At 37.7% G+C, this 25108-nt stretch overlaps 1 protein-coding gene across 1 annotated transcript in view; it reads right to left on the reverse strand.

Moving 5' to 3' along the window:
- Stxbp4 (syntaxin binding protein 4) overlaps window positions 1-25108 on the reverse strand; it is a 149781-nt gene that overhangs the window by 83390 nt on the left and 41283 nt on the right. Inside the window, exons 10-12 of the mRNA XM_028772394.1 lie at window positions 23475-23566; window positions 11965-12054; window positions 8425-8490 (exon numbers count right to left, since the gene is read on the reverse strand). Of these exons, the coding sequence (XP_028628227.1) occupies window positions 8425-8490; window positions 11965-12054; window positions 23475-23566 (248 nt within the window). The remainder of the gene's footprint in view (window positions 1-8424; window positions 8491-11964; window positions 12055-23474; window positions 23567-25108) is intronic.

The raw sequence follows: 25108 nt of genomic DNA on the forward strand, positions 1-25108 counted from the left end.
AGATACTTGGAGTGCAATATTTTTTCAACATATAAAAATTGAGCAATAGTGAAACATTTTCTAAGTGTACAATGAATTTGATAGAAAGTTTTCTTTTAACAATCAGTAAAGAATCAGTGGGCCAAGTTGTTAACTCAGAAGTAAATGCCTGACAATTATGGCCCTGGTAATTTCCGGAATACAGCTGGTAATTTCCGATATGATAAAATGATATGCTAGATTGTATATCTAAACAGAGTTCTTTAATTATGTCACAAAGTGCAACATATCTTGAAAACTCTTTAACAATGTCAGCGATCACCATAATTAAAATATGCAAACAAATTGCATTTCTATACTTTCAAGTAAGAGATGTATGAGATTTCATGAACATTTATCTCAAAAAACCGAATTTTGATGAAATGTTAGTTTTTAGCCTGAAAAAAAAATCTCAAATGTTTAGAATAGATGTCTAAGAGAAAAATTTCAGCTAGATAATGAAAAACAAGTTTTATTATAGCAGATGGTATTCCAGCTTTGTTAGAGCAAGACACTGAATTTATTGATGTTTTTAAACAAGAGTTTTATTATTTCATTACACCATAAGATACATACATATGGTAAAAACCCTACCGACTTGTGCTTAGATTTCTGATGCTCACTGTGTATAAACTGCTATGGGCACAGCTTCAGCCCCATCATACAGTAATCAAGAATAAAACAATGGTGGCATTTACATTTTTCTCATTAATATCATACTGCATATGAATGAGGCAATGTGCATTAAACTTTTAAGGGGAACTATGACTTAGGAAGTGTGAAAACAGTAAGAATTTAAAATGCCACTGAAATTTGTAACAATACAAACAACCATAACTAGTTTATATTTTCATATGTATCAAAAAGTAAATCATAGTTATTGATAAGTGTTAAAGCCAATTGGTCATATTGCTAGTCAAATTAAAATGATATTGAAATATGTTTTGTGGCTGATACTGTTTAGGGCTATGATCAGTGTATGTAATTTCCCTGAAAAGAAATAATGAATATCCTTAAATAAATGTAGCCATGAAAAGATAAAGTGTTCTAAAAAACTTAGTATTGTGAACCTGATACAAATATTAAGAAACTTTGTTCTTTAATTCAGTTAAAAGAAACTTTTTTAAAGTTTAGAGAAATTCGGGCATGTGAATCTATGTTTTCACATAAATTGTATTATACTTAAAGACAGATTCGGTATAATACAGTACAACTCAGAATCAAAATTTAATACAATAAAGATGTTCTAAAAGTGCAAATATTATTGTGAAGATACAGTGCAAAAATACACATGGTCTCATGAATAAAATTTTAATATTGTTGCATGCCAAAATATTTTTTATGTAATAGGGTAAACGTATTTAATTTTATTATTTCTTTCTGCTACTACAAAATTTAACAATTCACAATTTAAACAATTGAAGTGGCTTTTACATTTCTACTGGACAGTGCTATAATAGCCTCTTAAATAGCCTTTCATTTACTCTGTAATTACTTCCAAATCTGAAGTTAAATTAATCTTTTATTTTTCCTTTCTCCTTCCTAATGTCCCCAAACATTTGAGCACCTAGTCTATGGCAGCTGTTGCTAGAATCAGAAGTTGCTGTCCCCTCTTTATTAATAAGGAGCCAAAGATGTCAGTAATACTCAAAGCCTTCTGTCCACACTGAGGGGAGTTAGCAGGGTGATGGTGCAGGAAGAACAGAGAAAGGGCTGGAACATGCTGGGGTGGAGGTGAAGATGGCACAGAAGTCAGTGGGGGCAGGCAGAGTATGAGGATCTGGGCAAGATGTCAGATCATGTATACCCGCTTGTCAGCTCTGACATTTACTGAGCCATCCATTAGTTGGATTTTAGGCTTTTCAAATATATGACAGAAGTCCTACAGAGCTTTATGTTAGGTTTTCAAAAGGCTATTTATAACTAAGTGTTCAGACTGGACTATGCAGGAGTCAGGCAAGGGCAGTGGTATGCTATGGAAGGGAGCTGACAATATCAGGAAGATAATGTTAGCTTGGGCCAGTGAGGGCGATGGTAGAGGGAGGTAAACAATGTAGTTATAGACACAGCTGAAAAAATTCAGTCGAGCCCAAATTCTGTAGGGTCAACAAGATGGATGTGGAATGAAAGAGAATGCAATCAGTTGAAGGGCATAGGAAAGTGCTCCTTTTTCCCATTTGCCAAATACTGTTCGGGGCAGTTATCTCTGAACCTGTAGTTTGACATTAAACTGCCTACATTCTTTGGCCTCAAAATTTCAACTTAAATGTCATTTCCTGTCTTCTTTATCTCCATGTTTCTATCATGTTCCTGCCTTTTTAATGACTATATGGTCATGTCATTATTAAGAATATGTAATGACCGTTTTCCACATGTGGTAACAAAAGTTAACACACTTAAACTCTGAAGTTCTATGCATCAATTATAGGAAAGATTACTACTTTATCATTCACAAAGATACAAATACTGAAAAGTCAATACACAAAAATGGCCTCTGGCCCTATGAACATCCATTTCCCTGCTAAGACACAACTTTCATACTGTTATTAGCCCAGCTTATAACCTTCCTAATCCCTCATCCCTCACCTAGAGTTTCAATTCCCCTCCAAACTAAATGATTAAAAGAAATAACATCAACCTTTTAACATTTCTTTTGTGACTTCCAACAGTCATATTAATACTTGAGTGTTTACTATGGGTGATACACAACATACTGTATGGACTTTCTGTCACTCAACTCTTTTGATGTCCTGGTAACCCAGTGGGTAAAAATATTCACGGCCAAGCCTGATGACATGAGTCTATTGCATTCATATAGAAACACATAGACACACACACACACACACATACACACACACACACTTTAATTAAAAATTAAAACAAAAGCAGGTATTTGAACTGTAATTCTATCACTTTGGAGGCTGAGGTAGAAGAACAGTCATGAGTTTGAGGCTAGCCTGGGCTACAGATGAAGACTATCTCAAAACAGAAGTCTGAAAATTTGGCTGAACTATTGAGGACTTAAAAATCTTTTATATGTATAAGAATAACATTAAGAGAAGCTAGAGAGATGTCTCAGTGGCTAAGAGCAATTGTTGTTCTTGAAGAGGACCCAGGTTTGGTTTTCACTAACACATGGCAGTTCATAACCATCTTAACTCCAGACTCAGGGGATCCAAAGCCTCTTCTGACTTTCTTGGATAACAGGCATGCACGAGGTGTACATACGCACATGTAGGCCAACACTCATATTCACAAAATAAATAAACAAAACAGTGTTCAAAAAGAAAGTATAGTATAAGGAATGTTCTCATATCCTCCACACAAATTGAGCAAACATCCCACATTTTACCTTTGGCCAGTATGTTCACAGATGAGATTTAAGATAATCTTATAATGTGTGGATACTTAGAAGCTGTTACATATTTTCAATCTCCTCTATATTCAGACATGTATATGTAGCTCACATGCATCTACATGGTTCCTTAACCATGTGAAAGCAAGTTCATAATCTGTTATCCTTAAGTATAATGGTATTCCTAAAGATATTACAGTACATAATTGTTAGGAGTTTCAACACTTTCATTGATCTACTTTACCTTCTGCATTTCAGATCTGTCAAACCACCCAATAACGTCCTTACCCCAGTACAGGAGCCAGCCTAGGGTCAAGTCTTCTGTCTCTTAACTCCTCTTAAGGTATCCAGCATCTTATCAGATGCCAGCTGCCCTCCAAGGTTAGACTCAGCCTATAAACTCTTAGTCAGTGTGGCACAGAGATGACACTGTGTCCTTTTCAGGGTATCACATTTCGAGTAACAATGACTTCTTCATTGGTGAGGACAACTTTTAGCATCAAACTGTTTTCTCAATTTTCCACTGCATAATTACTATTTCTCTGTTATAATTAGCAGTGGTTTATAGGGTTACTTTTAAACTACATAACTATGTAGATATCTTGTTCATTAAAATTTCCCCCTAAATTTAGCATCTTAATTTGTTCCTAATTCAATCCTTACTAAAACATTCAAACTGCTTCTTTCCAAATCTAGCAGCATCTCTGCTGTTTCCAGTCCATACTGCACAATCACCATGAGCCAGAGTGCTCCTCTACCCCATTAATTAGCTAATCTAATTATACATGGTACAGGCTCATGAGTTACCATTATTCTACAGCGCATCGTTTATGACTGTGATTAATGCTTTGATGTCCTGGTTTGTCCAGATGCAGGCACAGAAGTCCTTGTCAGACAGCTCCTCATGGTATGGATCTATCAACTTCAGCTCCAGGTGTAAGTGAAGTGACTTCTCAGCCCTGAATATCTCATCTTTCTGGAACTGTATACATGATGATGCTGGGAGGGTCTAGACCCTCAGAGATCTTGCTCATTAGATGAAAATCTTCTAATTCTGGAATGCTTGGTTGGATAATAATTCTCAATTTTAGTGTTTTCTTGTTCTGACTGATTTCTTCAAGAAATTCTGCAATTTATTCTTTTTTTTTTTTTTTTAGTGCACTTGAATATAATTCTTGGTAATTTAGTTTCCATTTGCATTTCTGTACTAAATGTTAGCAAATGGTAGCAAGCACCTTTACTCCATGAGCCATCTCACTAGCTCTAGACTTTACTTTTGTTTTGCTTTCATTTCAGATTTGAGGCATATTTTTCTTAGCTCCAAATACTTATTGAGGACATTTAGTTGAATGCAGAGTTTTATGTTACAGTTGTCTTCTGCTTTGTTATTCAATTGCGGTACACATTTTCACCAAAACGGAAACTTCAAGTCACATGAATTTTTACAGCTGGTAATGATGGGAATTTTTTCAGCTTTAAAACACTATTTTATAGAATGGTCTTAGGTCAAATGCACCCTTTTCGGTGTGGGTACATTATGGGTTTGATTACTACTGGCCCCAGGGTGAGAAATGTACAAAATGATGTCTTCTCTTTCTGTAAGACCCTTCACTTTCTTTCTGGTGTTTCTTCTTCATTACTGCTTGGTCCCAAGGTAGTCTGTAGATTCTAACTTACCTGATTCTTCCCACAGAGCACTGACTCTTGGAGGCTGCAATTTCTGGGTGCACACACCTCAGAATCCTGGCTGAGTGCCATCAAGCCCTGACCAGTGGCCAGGCATTTTGACATTAATTACTATACTTTTCTTTCTGGTACTGATTTCACTTATTTCAATGGATTCTTGTTTCTCTTTATTCTTTTCAGAGTCTTTAAAGCCTTTTCTAGGTCCTGGATGCAGTAGTAGGCCAGTTTTAGAACTAATGCTGAAAATTATTTATTCTACTTACTACTATGGAGGTTTGTTTTGGTCTCTGTTACTGTCAGATGGAGGGTATGAGTCATGTATGGCTCTGTTTGCTTTCTTGGCCAATATGATACTTTCTGTGAGGGCAGGGTGAGAGGGACTGAGAGCCAAGTACTCAGCACTGAGCTCTAATAGGCTTCTACTGACACCACAGCTGTATTCAGAGTACATTCCCTGTCTGTGCTTTTACCTTTTCATAGTGCTATCTGTCTTATTCAAATCTACTGCAATCTGATTATAACCATGCAAAGTGAAGGATATTCTTAATTATTTACCATGAGCACCTAACTAGAGAAATGCTCTGTTATGCATTTTGGGGAGAAGCGCTTGCTTTGTTTTTCTTTAAAAAAAATATTGAAGTATAAATAACAATAACAAAAAAAAGAGAGAAGACAGAGAAGGGAAATGAGAGAGAAAAATAGAGAAGCAAGGAGACTGGCCAATGTGGATCATGGAAGCCACTTCAAAGTTTTAAATTTTTCTGATTAATAGAGCAGGACCCCTGTAGATACAAACTCCAAATGCTTATAATTGTCAAGGACAAGAGACTGTAAAACAGGTCAATGGAACTTTAAAACAATATCTTCATAAAGTAAAAAAGGGAGAGATATAACCCTGTACACCACAAATTTATTTAAACCATATTCTTTTTATTTTAAAGGTTTTGGATGCCAAGGAACGTTCTGCTGAGTGTCTATGGCGCTCTACAACTAGGCATACTTATGCATAGGGGAAAGGGAAGGATCCACTCACTGGCATAAGGCATGATCCTGATCAGGTTTAAATATGGGGAAGAGGTCATTTTGTGTTTTTTCTGCAGGATGCTGAAGGAACATGGTGGCCGCCAGAGTGATGGGTGAGATATGCTGATTCCAGAACAAAAAATGATGTTGACTTGTGAGCTTGCTGAGTGCCCTGACAATGGTGACTGGGAAGCTGTATTGGACATACATTCCCGACCCACCATTGCTTACCTATACCCCTGATGGGATAAGCTGCCTTGCCTCAAATTCTTAGACCTTGTGGAACAGAAAATCAAAAAGAGAAGTTATAATGCCTCTTTTATTGTTATTAAATGTGACCAGCTATTCAGACTAAATCATGGACTGGTCTAGAAATCAATCCATTAATGGAAATAACAGTCTTCATTTGGAAGTCTGGTTCTGGACATTTTCAAAGACATATATGGAAATTAGCTGCAGTTCTCTATGACATTATGTTAGCAAGAGATAAAAACTGAGGCAAGATCTGGATTTCAAACAGGTGTTAGCACATGTGTTAAGGCTCTTTCAATTGTCAAGTTAAAAATACTTTTGTTTCTTCTACAGTATTTAATGTAAGTTGCATTGATTGTACACCTTCTAATTGTGTTTGTGTTTTGAAATCTGGTATGTCAGTTATGGTAGTCTATCAACCAGCTTTTGTTTTATGCCCTGAGTATCACAGAACCTTAGTATTCTAAAAAATAGCTTCCAAGTACTGGAAGAAATGAGTCAGGCTTTAAGCAGAAGCAAGAGAGTAGTAGGCTTGATTATTGCTGGTATAACAGCTTTAATTACACTAATTGCTAGCACCACTGTTTCTGCAATTGCTGTGACACAAGAAGACAGCTACTTTTGTTAATCATTTAGCAAAAAACTTTACTAATACGTTGAATATACCAGAGGATTTAGATAGGCATCTGGAAGAAATGATTGATGCTCTTTATCCTATTCAAATTACTGGAAGGAGGTTCAGAATTTAAGAGTAAGGAGCCATCTTGAGTGTCATGCCAAATACCATTGGATTCATTTAAGTTCTACAATTTACAGTGGTAATCATTATAATTAGGAAGACATAATGACACGTGCAGTGTACTTGTCATAATTCTAACACCTCTTGGGATGATTTAATGATACGTAGGGAGCGTATGAATTTCAAGAATACTGTTCTGTTGAGCGGTGATGTGATAGATACTGCAGAAAAAATTACCCACGGCCTGAAGTCAGGATTTCTATTTTGGCCAAGCTTCAAAAATGGCATATATAGCTTGATCATGCTAACCCTTTTTGTCCTGGGAATACTTTTATTCCTGCCCATTGTGTTAAAGCTTTTCTTCAATAACATCAACATGTTGGTAGCCAAGTACATGGCTTAAACCTGAAAATGGACCCCCAGACAGAGTTATTAAATTAACAGGCTGGCAAGCCAAGGACGGGTAAGATTCTGCACAGAGCCTTACAACCTAAGACATAAATGCATTGCCTTTGATAATATTTCATGATATTCCATGATAGATAAGGAAGGCATTCTTGTCAGAATGACCTAAGACAGGCTCAGTCTTGCTAATGAAATAAAAAAGGGGGAGACGTAGAAGCTGACATGGGCCAAGGACAAGGAAATGGGCTGCTTGGCAGAAATATGACATTGGCCAAGGACAAGCAAGTAGGCTTCAAGCAGGAATCTGACATTAGACTAGAACAAAGAAGTAATCTCAGGCAGGAATCTAAATATTAGGCTAGAACAAAGAAGTAATTGCAGACAGGAATCTAAATTTTAAGCTAGAACAAGGAAGTAGGCTTCAGACATGAAAATGACATTGGGCTAGGACAGGAAAGTAGGCTCAGATACTTTGGTCATCCTGATAAGCCCTTAGAAATAGTGATCACGGGAGTGTTCACATAATTGGGTTTAATGCCTTGCTTTTTCTTTGACTACTTGTGTTTATTGTATTGTTTGTTCCTTGACTACCTGCATTTATTATATTGCTAGACCCTCAACCTAGAACTAACCTTAATACATGCATGTAATCAAAATGGTGTAAAAGCATAAAGGAGGAAGGGGTTGGGATAGGGGGTTCTAGGGAGGAGAAATGGGGAAAAGGAATGACATCTGTATTGTAAATAAATAAAATATTCAATAAAAAAAGAGCTGTACAGTTTTCTCTTATGCCATTTGCAGTCATAAATTCTAAAATATGATGAAGCATTATCACTTTAAAGGTACACCTCACATTCCTTCACACACAAAGAATACATGAATATTCTCATGTGCCGTACCCCATGCACCCCACCATCTATGCATCCCTGCACACCACACAACATACCTGTTTCACATTCTGGAGTTCTTCTATCAATTGCTTCCTATGCTTCTCTGATTCGAGTAATTTCTCCTGTGTTTGAAAAACCACCGAGTGAGTAGCATGCCATTGTGACACCAGGAATGATTTCTAGTCCTGTTTCAAAGTTTATTCCCCAAACACCAAATTGCTAAAAATCTCCTTGAAATTCCTGGTTATTTGTCTGGCTTTACATATCACTCACTAGTGGTCAGTTATCCAAGTCTCACAGTGGTGAAAACATCTCTATTGCTTTATGTAAAATGCCAAAATCTGAGCTCCAGAAGAAGCTAGTCAGGACTGAAGTGGGTAAACAGCAAGTAAATGTGGGTGACAGCGTCATTACTAAAGAACTACCAGAGTGAATAATCTTATTCTGAATTAGATGGGAAAAAAGCTTTAGCCAAACCAAAGAAAGACTGGGTTGACTCTTAGCTTCCCAATGTAATATTTGCCCATTTTTGAACAATTATTAAAAAAGGATAGAACTTTTATAGCTTAAATGTGAAGTATATATTTGAATACGGGCATAAAGGTAAAATATGATCATCTTTGAACCTAAAATTAAACTTAGCATGAATTCTGAGATGTCCCACCTTGTTGAGTGGTACAGTCAGAAATGCTTAGTGACCCAGGAGTCATCTTATTGAAAACATGAACAGAGTTCCTGGGACCTTAAGTAGAGTGGTGAAGAGTCATGGTAACATCATGACATACAGAAGCAGCAACTCCTGGAGTAATGCAGCCCACTCTGGTCTACTCTGCCAGCCCCTGCACTCATGGTGCTCTGCTGTTCGTCTCTGCACGTGTAAATGGGACATGCATCTGTTTCCACTCTTCTATGAAGAGCAGGAACAGTTGGAATTTGGGTTAAACAGTTCCCATAGCACTATTAAGGATCATTTCTGCAAAATAAAAATTAGCCAGAGGCTTAAACTTACTTATTTGTACCTCAAGTGAGACACAAAGCTGTCAAAGGCTGATGAGGAGTGAGAGCAGACCATTTCTACTCTATGATCGTCACTTAACAAGCTCTGCTGCTCTCTCTCTCTCTCTCTCTCTCTCTCTCTCTCTCTCTCTCTCTCTCTGTGTGTGTGTGCATGTATGTATGTATATATGTATGTACGTATATATGTGTAGATGGCTGTAACAAAATAGGCAGAATAACTGGAAATGCAACATAACCTTAAGCAAAACATTTATTGTATAATATACTATTTATAAAACTTTTAATTTTTAAATTAAATTTATTAGTTTTATTTGATGTGTATGAGTGTTTGACCCGCTTGTGTGTGTGCACCGTATGTGTGCCTGGTGCCCACAAAGGTCACTCAGAAGAAGCCAATGGATGCCCTGGAGATGGAGTTATGGATGATTGTGAGCCATCATGTGAGTGCTGGGAACAGAACCCAGATTCTCTGTACAAATAACAAGCACTGGTAATGACTGGGACACCCCTGTAGCCCTTATGAATCTTTAAAAATACATGAGTCTCAGAGAAAAAGATTCAATGTGGAGGAACTTTAAAGCAGAGTCATTTTTTATTCTGGGACTTTAGGTTTCGCAACATTAAAATATGCTCAATTACAGTTCATGAACTTGAAAGGTGATCTTGATTGAATGGCTCCTCAGGGGACCCTTGTTTAAATGTTACATGTGTATGCCTTACACAATTTTAAATTAAAATTCTAACAATTAATATTGACATTCAAATAAAACTCAAAATATATCATTAAATCCAACAGTTTAAAACTTTAGGGAAATAAAAATATGCAAGAACCTCAGGCACCCTGACATTGTGGATTTTGTTTGTATAAAGATGAATCACACAGGAAATACTGTCTTACCAATGTGACCAACACTACAGGATGGTTCTGAGACAGTCAGAAGAAACTAATAATTTTTTAAATGAATTCTGTATTTTCATGTAGGTATGCCAACTTGTAGAAAGGTGGCGAATTTCAGAATTATAAAATATAACCATATTTGTGGGAAGTTCACTTATATTTGGAAGGAATATGGATTGCCAAAGCCTTATGAAAGAAAATTTGGAGAAATATACAGAATGTTTTACATTAGAACACTTTAATATTGCAATTCTGTTTTCACAGATTTAGTGTGAACTTTCACAATTGCCTATCCACACACCAACAAAGTTACTAAGACTTATTTTCATTTTCATGTGTGTATCTACTGTGTATGTATCGTCACATATGTGTGGTGTCCTTGGAGGCCAGAAGATGGTGTTGAATGCCCTGGAGTTGGGAGTACAGGAAGGTACAGTCCACCTGATGTGGATCCTGAGAGCTCATGTCCCCTGGACTAGGAGCAAGTTCTTATCATCTCTGAGCTATCTTTGTAGTCCCTGGAGTTAGTTTTGATCATTGAAAACTGAAGATAACCTAAATATCCATTACCAGAGAACTGATTAAGACCCTGTAAGAGAACCAGCTGGTGTAGGGGCTCTCTACCACGGAAGACTTGCAAGAGCTGTGGTAGGAACTGCCCATGATTCAATTTGAACCACGGAGAAACAAAAGCCAAGCTGTAATAAAGTGGGCCTATAAGAACTAAGTTATGCATGAGTTAACACAATAAGCTTCTTTTTAACTGTTTAAGAATTTTTTTTTTTAAGAGTAGTTTTCAGCTTATATTTAAATACAGAGGAAGGTAAGTAGTTCCCACGTATCTCTGACCCATACACATATACATTTATTTTTTAAAATGTGATTTGTTTGGGCTGTCTTCAGAAACTCTGAGAGGATATGCTAAAAATTTTTAATAATGACTTCGTCTGAAGACTGCCATTATAAAACAACAGAAGGAAGAAAATGGTGTTTCTTTTTTGAATAAAGAATTTATACCAATAAAACTAAGTTAAATAACTACAAAGCTTCACCTAACAAAATAATTTTAAAATGCATACCTTTAGGGTAAAGTGATCACAAAGTAGTTATGTTGATTTCCTTGGAACATATAATAGTTTCTGGTAAAAGTAAGGATTTAACTTAAACTTAATATTCCATTAAGAATAGAATGTCACTATAGAGAAAGAATAAAAATATTATCATGTATTTGGAGCATATGTGATTTGTTCTCCCCTGAAAGCACAATGCTTTCATTTTGCAAATTACATTAGGAAAACACTCAGACATGACCCTGCACCTGGAAGAAAATGTCTTTTCTATGAACATCAGAGGATTCAAATTTGTTACAGATTGCTTAGTTGGCTCCTCGGCTACACCTGCTGTTGCCACCAATATGAGAGAACAGGAATCAGAGGAGCCAGATCAGACAGGAGAGGAAAACCTACTCCCTGCACACAATGGATTTTATGTGCCTCTCATGGAGTAAAAATAAGTGAGTGGTGACCTCGAGAATAACTCTGAAGACAACTACACAGATGACCCGATCAGATCTGATACTAATACGCTTTCATTAAAAGCAAAATGAGCACACTACTTCAGAGTCCAATCTGGGATCATGTCTTTTTAACGGCCAATCCAAGGACGCTGAGGAGATGGTTACCTTAAGCACATTCCGCTCTTCTAGAACAGCATTTCTTTCTTGTCTAAGTTTTCCCACTTCATCTGCTTCTAGAGAATCACAGGGGAGAAGCTGTCAACATTAAAATACAGAAGTTATGCATCAGATGCTAACCTTGAGAACACAAAGTCCTTTTTAAACCACCCCCAAACTTTGTTCCACATCAAAAATCAGGTTTTACTTTGGAGTTGTTTGACTGGGTAAAAGGAAACTAATGTACAGGGCCAGCCCTCTCCTCAGGTTGACCTTATACTGTTATTACTTAGAATTTATATTAGAAGATACACATTAAACATTTTTCTTTTATACATGTATATTTTAATTTTATGTGTACATGTGTGTGCAGGTTTGTGTATGGAGCAGGGATGCAGAGCCCATGGAGGCCAGAAGAGAGCAATGGATCCTCTGGAACTGGAGGTACAGGTGCCCACGTTGGTGCTGAGACCTGAGCTCAGGTCCTCTGCAAGAGCAGCCAACGCTTTCAACTACTGCCGTCTGTCTCCAGCCCTAAGCTGGCTTGAAGTGTTCTCTCCCAGAGATAATCCGTTCCTGATACTTGATTAGACTGATAGGCATCACACTATAATGGATGGCAGTCTGCTGCCAAGACAGGAGCTTTACTGGGTGTGCACACGAATGTCAGCCGTGCCTTTTCTGTGTATGACCTCATGTGCCTTCTGGAATTTCACATTATGTCTAGTGGATTCTTCTTCCTACATCTTAACTAGAAGAGGAATGGGATCAGTCCCCAAAGTTTGCATATAATTATCTTTTTTGAAAGACTGTCTTCAGCTTACAAGCACTTTTTATCTTTATCTTTTTTTTTCTGTTTCAGTCTAATAGTTTTATTGGTGACAGTGGTGGGTGAGACAGAGTTTCTCTATAGAGCCCAGGTTGGTCGTGAACTTGCTTCAACATCCTGAGTGCTGAGAGTATGGGCATACACCACTACACCCAATGCTAAACTCCCTGGTCACCTTTTCGAAGACTAAATTCAACCTTACTTCTAACAATGAATTCAAATGCTAACTTAATCATAAACTTCTAATAAATGTTACTTTCCTTGGATTACATAAAGTTATGTTACTATTCTTGCCTTTCTATATAATGCACTTTTAAAGTTTGTAACTGTTTGTGTATGTGGCTCTCTAGTATAAACTATAGCAAGTTTATCTATCTTTATAGCCTGTGCCATAGTACCTAACACAACATCATCAACACTGTCATCATCCGGATGTATCTGATATCTTACAGGTGGGTCTTTAGAAGTTACAAAGAGTTTACACACAGTGGGAATTACCATTTACATTTTGACCCAGTATAAGAAAAAAACATTACAGTCACATCACATACAAGTCAGTTTGATAGTTTCATTCAGCTTTACGCCATTAGTTAAAATAAGAGGCCTCAATATACCAAACTAACATGAGCCTTAATTGTGGAAAATTTACTTTAGGGGACTGACAGCATGTTCACTGCTCAGCATGCTGTCTGAAGATAATCTATGCATGATACTTGGTTAGACAGATAGCGCATCATAGCTTAACGGATGGCGGTCTTCTGTTGTGCTGGGTGTGGATGAGGCACCAACCTTGCCTTTTCTGTGTATGACCTTGTGCTGGCAGCAGGTGTAGCACTGTGTGAAGTTTTTAATATAGAAATGATGATTAGAATCACAGCAAGACATATTATATTTTGGGTTCTAAACGCCACATTCTCCTCAATCCAAAAGTTCATTGTCAAATAAACAAAAGCAGGACTGACATATACTGACTCAGCAATTCCCCCTTAAAAAGGTGACAGCCCAGACGTCTGAGTCAGAGACAACTGGAAGAGCTCGTCATGGTGCACACACTCTAGTTATGAGCCCAGTTACGAAAAGCAAGAACGATGGGCTCCACTGTTCTAAGGTCAAAACAGCAGCTCTTATCCAGGTGGAAATGGGAGCTTACTGCAAACCATGTGAGAGATGTCTGAAGAGTGATTTCACCTGAGATACATGACGGATAGCTAGTAAGCTGTAGACATATCATGACTGTCATGTATGTATCATATATATACATATATGCATGCATCTATATAAGTATGTATATATGGTTATGATATTTCAGTAAACATATTAAAAATATTATGAAGCTGGATGTGGTAGAGCATCCCTGTAATCCCAACACTTGACAGTATATCAGTAGGAACATGAGCTCAAGGTTAGCTCAAGCTACATACTAAATTTGAGGCCAACCAGGGCTATATGAGCGCATCTCAAAAAATGCTCAAAATAAAATAAAATTAATAAATATAAAGCAAGGAATTAGGAAACAAGAAACTAGGACAGAGTTGGCAGCAGAGCCTCACGGCAAGTTTTTCTGCTCTTGCCCCTCTCCTTCCCAGACAGCATCCTAAACCTTAGTTCTTCTTACTTTAGCCCTAGCAACAGTCACTGGCACGGACTCTTCTCTCAACCCAGCATCTATAGACTCCACTCAGAGCCTCTCAGCTTTCTTGACCTCTACCTTAGAAAGCATCCTCTTACCTGCTTCCCTTCCGCGGCTGCCAAAACCTCCAGCTGGCCTGGTATGTTGCTTTTTTTCTCAACTCCAATAAAACTATCCTCAAGCTGCCTTCTGAATCCATCTTTAAATGCTTTTATTTATAACACAGACCCTGAACAAGGGATCTCGTCTCCTACTGCTATGAATGTTTGGTGGTCCACATGAGAAGAATTGAAAGAGACCTTCGCACACAGGACAAACTTCAGACATGTAAATCAATCTGTGGACCCACGATCCAACATTTCCGCTCTTGTAGCTAATTTATCTGATAGTATTTGTGTTAGCTAACGTAATGCCTCCACCAAAATCCCAAAACCCAACTTTTGGGTGATGATGCATGGGAGAATCTGGTCCATGCCAGATGAACAAAATCAGAAGCCAGGAAAGATCTTGGATAGAAAAGGCAATGCCTTTTACTCCTCTGATCTTGTGGCCCACTCTTCTTTTAAGGAGTAGGAAGTATCTAAAGTGCTATTCAGCAGGAGATGAAGAACTAGACATCCTCTTTTTCCCTTCTATGATGAGGAAGGTCCTCATTCCTCAGGGAGAGAGGGTAGAGGATGACAGGTAGAGAGAAAAGGATGGAAAAGGGCCATTTGTGGCCATCAGCTTTTCAAGCTCTATTTGTGACATGTGCCTATCTCTGCCAGCTCTCTAGTAAAATGGTATTTGATCTGTGGGTAGTACCTTTCCTGACATAGACAGCGAGTATGCCCCATTTTGGACATACAAATACTAACATAGTAACACATTTTTGATGCAAATTGCATGGTTTATGGTTGGTAACCTTCTTTACAAATAGTTTGATTAGTGGATGATAATATTCATTCATGGGAACAGCAAAAGCTGTAGCCCAGCCAAGGCCAGTAGACCTACTGTAATATGAGAAAAAACAAACAGACAAACAACTTGTTTTAAAACCTCAAGAAGGCTAGTCTGATGGCAGAAACATACAGCTGGAGGCAGACAGAAATGGGAGGAATAGCATTCTCTTAATGAGATGTGGGCTCACATACCCAGAAGCTCCTCTCAATCAGCTGCCTGCAGAGCCTCACTGCTAAGCTTGCTCGCCTTGGGAGTTCTGATGCAGAAAGCAATTGTTCCCTTTTCCATCTCCCTTCCCTAGACAACGGCCAGAATCCTAAGCCAGCTTGTTCTGATACTCAGGCCATTGCTTTTTGGGTGGGCCTTGCTTGCCTTCTATTATCCATTTCCTCATGGCAGCTGGGATTTCCAAAATACTTGCCCTGCTGTTTTCCCTCTCAAATGCCAGTGCGATTGACCTTGACCTTAGTTTCTAATTCTATTTAGAAAAACTTTTATCTATGAGACTAAGACCCTGAGAAGGGGACTTTATATCCCCTCGTAATATTTTCACACTTCGGCTTAGACATGTGTCTCTTTTATTCTTTTTTTCCATTACATCTCATGGGCACTTTAGCCCAGATTCCTTTGACTTTGCCTACCTAAAACACATTACCTCCCTTCAAGGCTGAAGGTATACACAAGTCACTGTCCTTGGCCTTTCCTTATAAAATGTCTTACAGTCCAGGGACAACGGGACTGGACACAAGTGACTAACTGTACTCCCTAGCAACAACAAACCTACATGGCAGACCAGCGAAAATGAACACAACTATCTATACTACAGAGTCAGCTCTCTGGAGTAGATCATCTTATGGTAACCGGTCTCCTGTGTCTATGGCTTCCAAGGGCTACTTGTAGTGGTGGAACTCAGGCACCAATGGGTGGGTGGCCAGGACCACTTACTTACTCATACCTCCTGTCCATGACCCAATTATTGCTCTATTGAAATCGAAAGCACATTCCAATACCCCGAATATGGACAAAGGGTCACTGGATCTTTTTATATGTGCTTACTAATGGCTACAGTTGACTGGAACTCGTCCCCCTGCTTTTCGCACGAAAAGGGAAAAAGGCATCAACTGTTTTAATCAGTCATGAAAGGAGAACATATGAGTAAGGCATCCCATGTAAAATAATTATAAACTTGACCTGTTATTGTGAAACTATGGCTGCTGAGGGTAGTCATAGTGGAATTTCCCCACCTTCATGGACTGTCAACATCACTACCATAGACTGACTGTTCCAAAGTAGGCACTCCACTGCTTTGAACGTAAAAATGATGGGGACTTACACAATGAAACAATAACGTGGACTTTAGCTTGTGGTAAACTAGTTAACAAGCAGTGACTTATCTAATGCCTTTAAAATTGGAGTATTTTGTTTACTCATGAATTGTAAGATGGAATTTTAAATAAAATAGAATTCAATAATATTAAATGAGTAGTCAATGTGTGCTCTGAGAGACTTCTTTCATTGTACATGGGACTGTGATGGATCTAGCTGGAGGAAAAAGGAATGCTCACACTGACAATAATATCTTCTGTGTGATGAGAAGCAGAAGGCAACAAATAGAATTTCATAAATTAATGAGTATTGCACAACATTTTGATCTACAGCCTCAAGAGGAAACCATTGGCACGCAGAGCATCTTGCACAACTGCCACCGGTCTGGCGCTTTTGCTTTTCAACTACTGTAGACTGACAACACTCGTTCTTATCTGCCCTAAAATCCTGTTGGTAAGAAGGAAATAGATTACTCATTCAGAGCATGTACTTTGCTTTGCAGCTGCTCAAAAAGCTCTGCATGCTCACACAAGTCCCTACTTTACTGCCACATCAAACACTAGCACTGTCCTGGCTTGAGAAATGGGCACAGCAACCTTGAGAACTGCTTCCCAGCAAGAGACAGATCTGCCTGGAACGTTATGTAGTTAAGTGCATAAGAGCCACATCGGCTGGCAGAAAGGGGGCTCCACAGCTCAGTTTTTGCCAAATTCCACAGGGTTTCTAATAAATCTGTGTTTTCATCCTGAGAAAGCTACGTATGTCCTGAAAGCAACCAAACAGCTAGGTTTTTGGGTGACTTCGATGACTAAAATGAGCAGTATATACATATACTTATATATACATACATATAGACACATATACATATATGCATATATACATACATATATATGTACACATATATACATACATATATATATATAAGTGGTTTGAAATGTTAAAAAAAATAGCATGAGTAATCTTTAAATGAAAGGATCAGATTTATTTTTATGAATAAATTAATCAATCAGCCAGATTCTGCATTGCCAGAAACATATAACTGATACCAATCTAAGCCCCTATTGGAAAGACTATATTTTCAAAGCAATCGGGCTGTGGTTTGGATGTGCTCAGATCTTATAGGATTCATGTTTTGGAGACTTGGTCCTCTGTGTGCAGTGATGAGGTGGAGGGTCTTCAGGAGGTGAAGCCTAGTGAACATCAATGCTTTCTGACTTTTCAAAATGTGCTTATCCTCACTAGGGCTTCTTCCTTGTGATGCCATCTGCCTATAGGCCTACCTCAGAGGTCCATTGAGTGAACCTCTCCAGTTCTGCCCTTTGACCTGTGACTGGAGAACTGGAGGCGGGATTATACATAAGTATTCTAAAGATAAAGTTACACCAGGATATCATTATAAGTTTACAGAGAATGAAAGAAACTAACAAATACGGTGAAAAAGTTCTAAGTATAAAGTATTGACTATAAGTTTAAAATAGAAATTGTAGGCACTAAAAACTATTGTGTTTGGATTCTATTAGATGTACTGTAAAGTGTTAGATATAAGTATAATTATTAGAAGCAAAAAATACATATATACTATGATAATAAACCATTGGATTAAGTAGGAAAACACAAGAAAGTAATCTAGAGGCAGATATTCAGTATTTATATATAACTATCATTCAGTAGTTACATATACCTAACTACATTCTTATAACATAAAATTAAAACCAGTGATAAGAAATAAAAAATATTTCTAATAATATCACTAAGTATAACATATTTTGTAATTAAAGTGATAGAAAATTTAAGATGCACATGGAATATGTACTTTTCTCAAAACAAGAACCATGATAAGGAAAAGTAGTCACTTATTTCATAACCAACCATTTTATAAATTCAATACAATTTCAATAGAGTAAGTACCACAATATTTCATATCATGACAAAAATCACTTAAAATGTCATTTTTCAGATCAAAAGTAAGAAGCTAGTAACACTCTTAGCTCATTAGTAACAATGACCACAGTATTAAGTAGATTAAAAATAAGGGACTAACAGAAAGAAACAAATGAATGGAAGAGAGACTAGAACAAAGAACACATCTACATACCTAGTGACTAACCCCTCCTCAGAAAGTTTGGGCAACCACACTTGAGCTCTGGCAGCTTTTGTATCTTAGTGCAATGTTGAGATTGGTTTTAATATTATTTGATTAATATAATATTAATTACATGGGAACCCGCACACGCCTGCCTGTAAATTGCTGAAGGTCCCTGCCCTAGTTGGCTTGGATTGGTGAAATAAAGAGTTGATAGCAGCCAATGGCTGGACAGGGAGACATAGGCTGGGCTTTTAGATTTCCTGGGCAAGGGAGGAGGGGAGGAGGAAGAGCAGACTCACTATGGTGGGAAAACAGAGACTGGACTTGAAAGCTGCAGGAGAGAAAACATCCAGCCAGATGACAACCAGATAAATAGAGATGAATAAAACTTGATTTAATTGTTTTAAGGATAGAAAGGAGTATAATGGTAATTGTTTAAGAGTTTTTGAATATACATAGAATAAAAAAATCCAGGTCTTTGATATCAAATGTAGAAAACAAATATACAGAAATAAAAATTAGATTAAATGAAAACAAAATTTAAAAAGGTCTATGCCGAGGCAAATACTCAGATTCTTTGAATGTAGTCTACAAGGAAATTCTGGGATTTTTAAGCCTGGTATGATAAATCAGAAGCCTAAAAATAGGCTTGTATACAGTGACTAGAAGAGAATTTATTTGAAGTTAAACAGACAGATGAATAAATAGAGGCTTTTGATCAAACTGTAGGTCAGGAGCAGGGATAAGGGGAAGGACCTAATCTCAGACAGATAATAAAATCTTATGTTAATTCACGTTATAAAAAGAGGAAGGTGACATATATACCCATAGAGATATTAATCTGCTAAAAGGGAGAATTTAAGTATACATAGATGAACAAATAACTTAGGCCTTGATCTTTTGTAGGTCATGAGCAGGGGATGAGGAGACCTTATCTCAGATAGAGAATATTTGTTTAGATAGCTTTAATTGCTCTGAATTGTTTTAATTATCAGAATGCATGTAGTTATGAGTTTAATGGTTATAATATTAACATCCTCTGGGGGAGAAGTCAAGCTACTAAATCAAATCAATCTATACCTTTAATGATTTTGGGTTACTGGACCAAGGGCAGGCTATTTTGGGAGAGAGGCTCTGTATTTGTGTTAACAGGAAAGAAGAGGCTTTGGACCCCTTCCAGAGTGATATGGATCAAAAATGACAGGGGAAGACCCCCTGAAGATTTTGGCTATAGAAAAGAAAAATTCGAGAAAATAAAACAGGACAGGTAACTTGATCTGCTGATTCCTCAACATGGGAAGAGCCCTATAACTTGTCTTAGACATGAAAATGCTTCCAGCCAAAACTTCAGCTAAAATTAGACAATAAATCTTTCTGGTTGTAAAATCCTTAAGATTCATTGTGCCATCCTTCACATAGCATGAATGAAGATTTGTTGCGATTGGTTATTGATCAAATTAACTCATGAAAAGATAGTTGTCTTTCACCTGTTCAAATAAGGAAGAAAATTTGTCCTTAACGGATCTGTGCACTTTGCCCAATCTGTATGAATATCTTAATAGTACTAACATTTTGGCTGTAAGATTCATATATTACAGAATTTGTAACTGGCAAGATTCATCTGCGAAAACACTGAAATGACCTGCTGTTCCAGCCCCCTGCTTTGTGATGCTGTCCAGAGACTTGCCTCCAGAACAGCTTCAGGAATTGCCGATTCCTGATGGACTTGGTTCATCCAACCTTTCAGAGAGATCTCAGAACTTTAGTCAAATCCTGAGCTTTCTAAACATACAGCGACTGGATAACAGATGCTAAAACTAGCCTTCATAAGTCTAACCAATTTTTCTAATTCCTTACCCTCCCTAACCCTTTAAAGAATTTTTGTTGCCCCTATTTAGCAGGAAGAAGTCATGAATCGTCATCATCCCAATCCCCTGGGTTTGGGTGTCTGGTTACGTTTTTTTTTTTTTTATATAAATTATACATAGGTTGTCATCCTAAGAGATAATTTAGAAATGGTCATAGTTTTGAACAAGGAGACAATAGATGGGATGAATTGCTAAATTTATTATTAATCAAAACATTATGTAGCCATAATCTGATAGAAATCTTTATAATACAATCTTGATACAAAATTGAAGTTATAATTTCTTACACTGGTACAGAATTTATATGTTGATATAGATTTAAGGTTTTCATTGGTACAAATATTTGTATATTGATACAAAATTTGAAATTAATAGTTACTCTTAGGCATTGTGCCAATACAACTCATTTAAGAATACAAGGCCTTGACCCAGTCCTTCTATAGCTGCTATTCCAAACAGTTTAGGATGATTAAGTTACACAAGTTAAAGGCCAGATAGTAAACTCATGGATATATTAGATTCTGATTTATTTATAGTAAAGTATTTTCAATAATACTCAGATAGAAATAGCTAAGAGTAGCTAAGGTTTAACAGTTCAGATACACTTTATATAGACAGACAGGTTTCAAAAACATCAGAAATCCACAGAATATGACATTTAATATTAATTCATTATTAAAGATCATTTGACTAGAGATATGTCTGTTCTCGACAGTACCCAATTCACAGTTCAAAGATACTGAACATTATAACCTCCATATGGAGTTGCTCCAGTTATGGCAAGGTAGCCACTGGACAAAAATTGCCCTAATTCATCTACAGACAAAAAATATGGTCCAACAAAGGACATACAATATGGGATAGTTGACAGCTTAGCTCTGCCAGTCAGAGTAAGCTAGTCCTTCATAGTTCCTGCTTCACTTAAGGTCTGTCAGATGATCCGGGGCCAGAAAGCTGAAGACAGATGCTCCAACATTTTGAAGAACAGGGGACTGTCCAGGTAGTCAGCTGTCTATACAATTTGGTTAAATTTTGGAAGCCATGTTTTTGTGCTTCCTATATATCCAGGTAATATTTAATTTGTTCTCAGATTTCTGATGGGGTAGAAGACTAGCTATAGTCTCCTAATCAAACTTAATTGTTTAACATTGGGAAAGATGATACAGATTTGAAAGGATGATTTTCAGATGGTAATATAAGTTAAAATCAGGATGTAATTCAGGTATGAAATTGTAAACTCTTTAAGTCAGGATAGATGGTAGAATACTTCATCTAAATTGACAAATATGCTGGACTGGATGTTAACTGTATATCATACTTTATAATTTACATAATTGTATGGTTGTGCTCCATTTATGTCGAGAGTAAAGAGTCTTCTTTATGGGACAAAAATGGTAAAATGTTGGAGATTGGTTCTAATATTATTTGTTTTTTTTTAAAAAAGATTTATTTTATGTATATGAGTACAAATACAGCTGTCTTCAGACACATCAGAAGAAGGTGTCAGATCCCATTACAGACTGTTGTGAGCCACCATGTGGTTGCTGGGAATTGAACTCAGGAAATCTGAAAGAGCAGTCAGTTGCCCTTCACCGCTGAGCCATCTCTCCAGCCCCGACTCTAATGTTTTTTGTATTAATCAAAATTAATTACACAGGAACTGGCATGTCTGCCTCTAAGACACTGAAGGTCCCTGCCACCAGTTGGCTTTGATTGGTGAAATAAAGAGTTGATGGCAGCCAATGGCTGGGCAGGGAGACAGAAGCGGGACTTTTAAGATTTCCTGGGCAAGGGAGGAGGGGAGGAGAAAGAGCAGAATCACCATGATAAGGAGAGATCGGACTTGAGAGCTCCAAGGGAGAAAACATCCAGCCATGTAAGAGTTCAAGAAGCAGCCCCAGGGGCAACTTCCCAGATTGGGTCTGGGATAGCAGAGATGAAATACAGATTTAATAAGTATTTACCCAGGAATATAGGAGGGGAGTATGTTAGCCATGTGGAGGTTCAGGATTGGCCCAGCCATTGAGCTAGTGAAGGTATATTAAAATATAAAAGATTGCATGTGCATGCAGACATGTGTGCACCCTCTGGGAGCACAGAGCAGTATAAAGACCTACCGCTTTCAGTAAGATAAAATTATGAAGCTTATTTTTGAGACCAGGTCTCTCACTGAATTTATTAAGGCAGCTCAACTGGCCACCGAGGTACTAGAGATCCTGTGTGCCCACTGAGAAACATGATTAGGGATGTCCAAGTCCTACTTCGTAAGTGAGTAGTAGAGACCCAAGCTCAGGTCTCAACGCTTGTGTAGTATGTTGCCTATTAAGTTATATGCCCAGCCCTTATTTGTATACTATGCTAAAAAAAAAAAGTCCCACTGTAGGGTGGGGGAGGTCTCTAAGTGTGTAAACTACTTGATGCATAAGCCTAAGAACTGGAGCTCAATCCCTAGAACCCGGGTAAACTCAGTCAGGATGATGTCACTGGGCAGAGAGAGACAGGTAGGTCTTTGGGGCTAGTTGGCCAGCTAGCCTAGCCTACTTGAACTCAAGGCCAATGAGAGAAATAGTCTGAACAAACCAGTAGGTACCTTCTGAGGAATGACAACCAAGGTTGATCTCTGGCTTCCACACATATGTACACATATGTACTCGCATACCTGAATTCACATGTGCATCCACACTTACAAGTACACACATCCACATAAGTAATAACTATATAATTTAAAAAAATAATAAAAGCCAGTGAGAACTAGAGAAAGGGCATCATATACGACTCACAACACTTAAGACTTGTGCCTTACATTCAGTCAGAACAGCTGGAGAGCGCACACTCTACCTGTGAGCCTAAGATGCTGGGGATTTCATGGACACCAATGTTTACTTCATCCAACTGCAAGGAAAACAAGTTTCTGGCAACCTGGACGAAATCTAAAATGAACACATTTCGGTAAGAACACAGCATTTCATTTCATCTAAACAACTACTACTTTCTTCACTGAGGAGTTGGAGTTATGAGCTTCAGTGTCCCTTCCACCAATGATCCCAGAACAGTATTGGCCAAAGTGAGAGGTAGATGGGATACAAACAATACAGAAGCCATTTTCTCTCACTTCGGTTAGAATAACTGTCACATAATTCAGTCAAGACATAAAAAAGCAAACACATATGACAGACATCTAATTCCTTAATTCTCACATTATGCATTCAATGTTTCTGGAAAAATTAAAGACATTTATGACCTGGCTTTACAGGCTGAAGGAATCTAAAGGTTGAGAATAGCAGCAGCAGCCAACACTCATGGAACTGTCTGTGCTTAGTGGACATCCTCACACCATTCCTCAGCATCCTTTGAGGCAGGTCTTTCTGCTCTACAGATGAGCAAATCAGATCCAAGGCAGGCTTTCTGACACCAGGCCACTTAGCAAGTTAAGTACAGAACAGCCGGTAACTTCCAGACAGTGACGGTCTATTCATCCGTGTATCCTCAAGAAGTTGTAAGTGCAGCTATTACATTGTGATCTCAAAGGGTCCTTGCAGATGCTCTCTGCTTGACTTTACACAGCCCTGCTCTTAGTTCATGGGCACATTATCCTTTCTTATCTTTCTAAGAATATTAGGTTATCTAAAGTTATCTCTGGTCTCATCATCACTTTTCCTTTTCTCTATCTGTTTGTCTGATGGTTTTGGGCTCCATATTTTATGTGATTTTTATCAAATTTCCAGAAGCCCTTGATTTCGAGTTTATATTTAACAATTAATAAGGCACTAAAAAGTTGGTTGGGAATTTTATATGCACAATTTGCTTTGTCAACTGGCAGAAATATTTTACTGTACAAAAACAATCTGGTGGCCTGCTGACATTTTCGTTTGTTTGTTTAGATTCTCCAGAGACACACCTTAAATCCCTTGCTATAATTCTAGACATGGATGCAAATGTCAGTGAGTATCTGCGTACATGTTTTGAGCAATAACTCAACACAGACTTCCCCAAGTTCCCTTGCTTATAGTAAATATTGTTCCACAATATCTCTGGTTTAATTTCTCAGTGTAATATACTTCTTTCCCCCTGGAATAGTAGATGCTATACTGAGAAAGATAGAAAAGAGCCTAGATAAATACCCGTACCACACACTTCTAAGAGCTCTGATAAGCCTATAGTCACACCTGGTACTTCACACCAGCTTGGCCTCCCTTCGAGGCTTCTGTCTTCAGATGCCTGGATTCATCTGCCTCTGCACACTGGGGTATTTCATTTACTGCTCTTTCTGCCCCCATCTTCTGTCCTTATAAATTGTGTGTGTGTGTGGGGGGGGGTCATTGTTGTGGTGGTAGTATGTATATCTGTTTCCTGTTACTAGTATTGGGGGAGGGTTTCAAGAGGCAATAGAATCCCATATATCTGTTTTTCCTCATTTCAAAAATATAAGGTTAATTTATTTCAATAGAGAAGTTTAAAAATAATACAATGTA

Source organism: Grammomys surdaster, unplaced genomic scaffold, assembly GCF_004785775.1.
Source record: "Grammomys surdaster isolate TR1022 unplaced genomic scaffold, NIH_TR_1.0 213, whole genome shotgun sequence".
NCBI lineage: Eukaryota > Metazoa > Chordata > Mammalia > Rodentia > Muridae > Grammomys > Grammomys surdaster.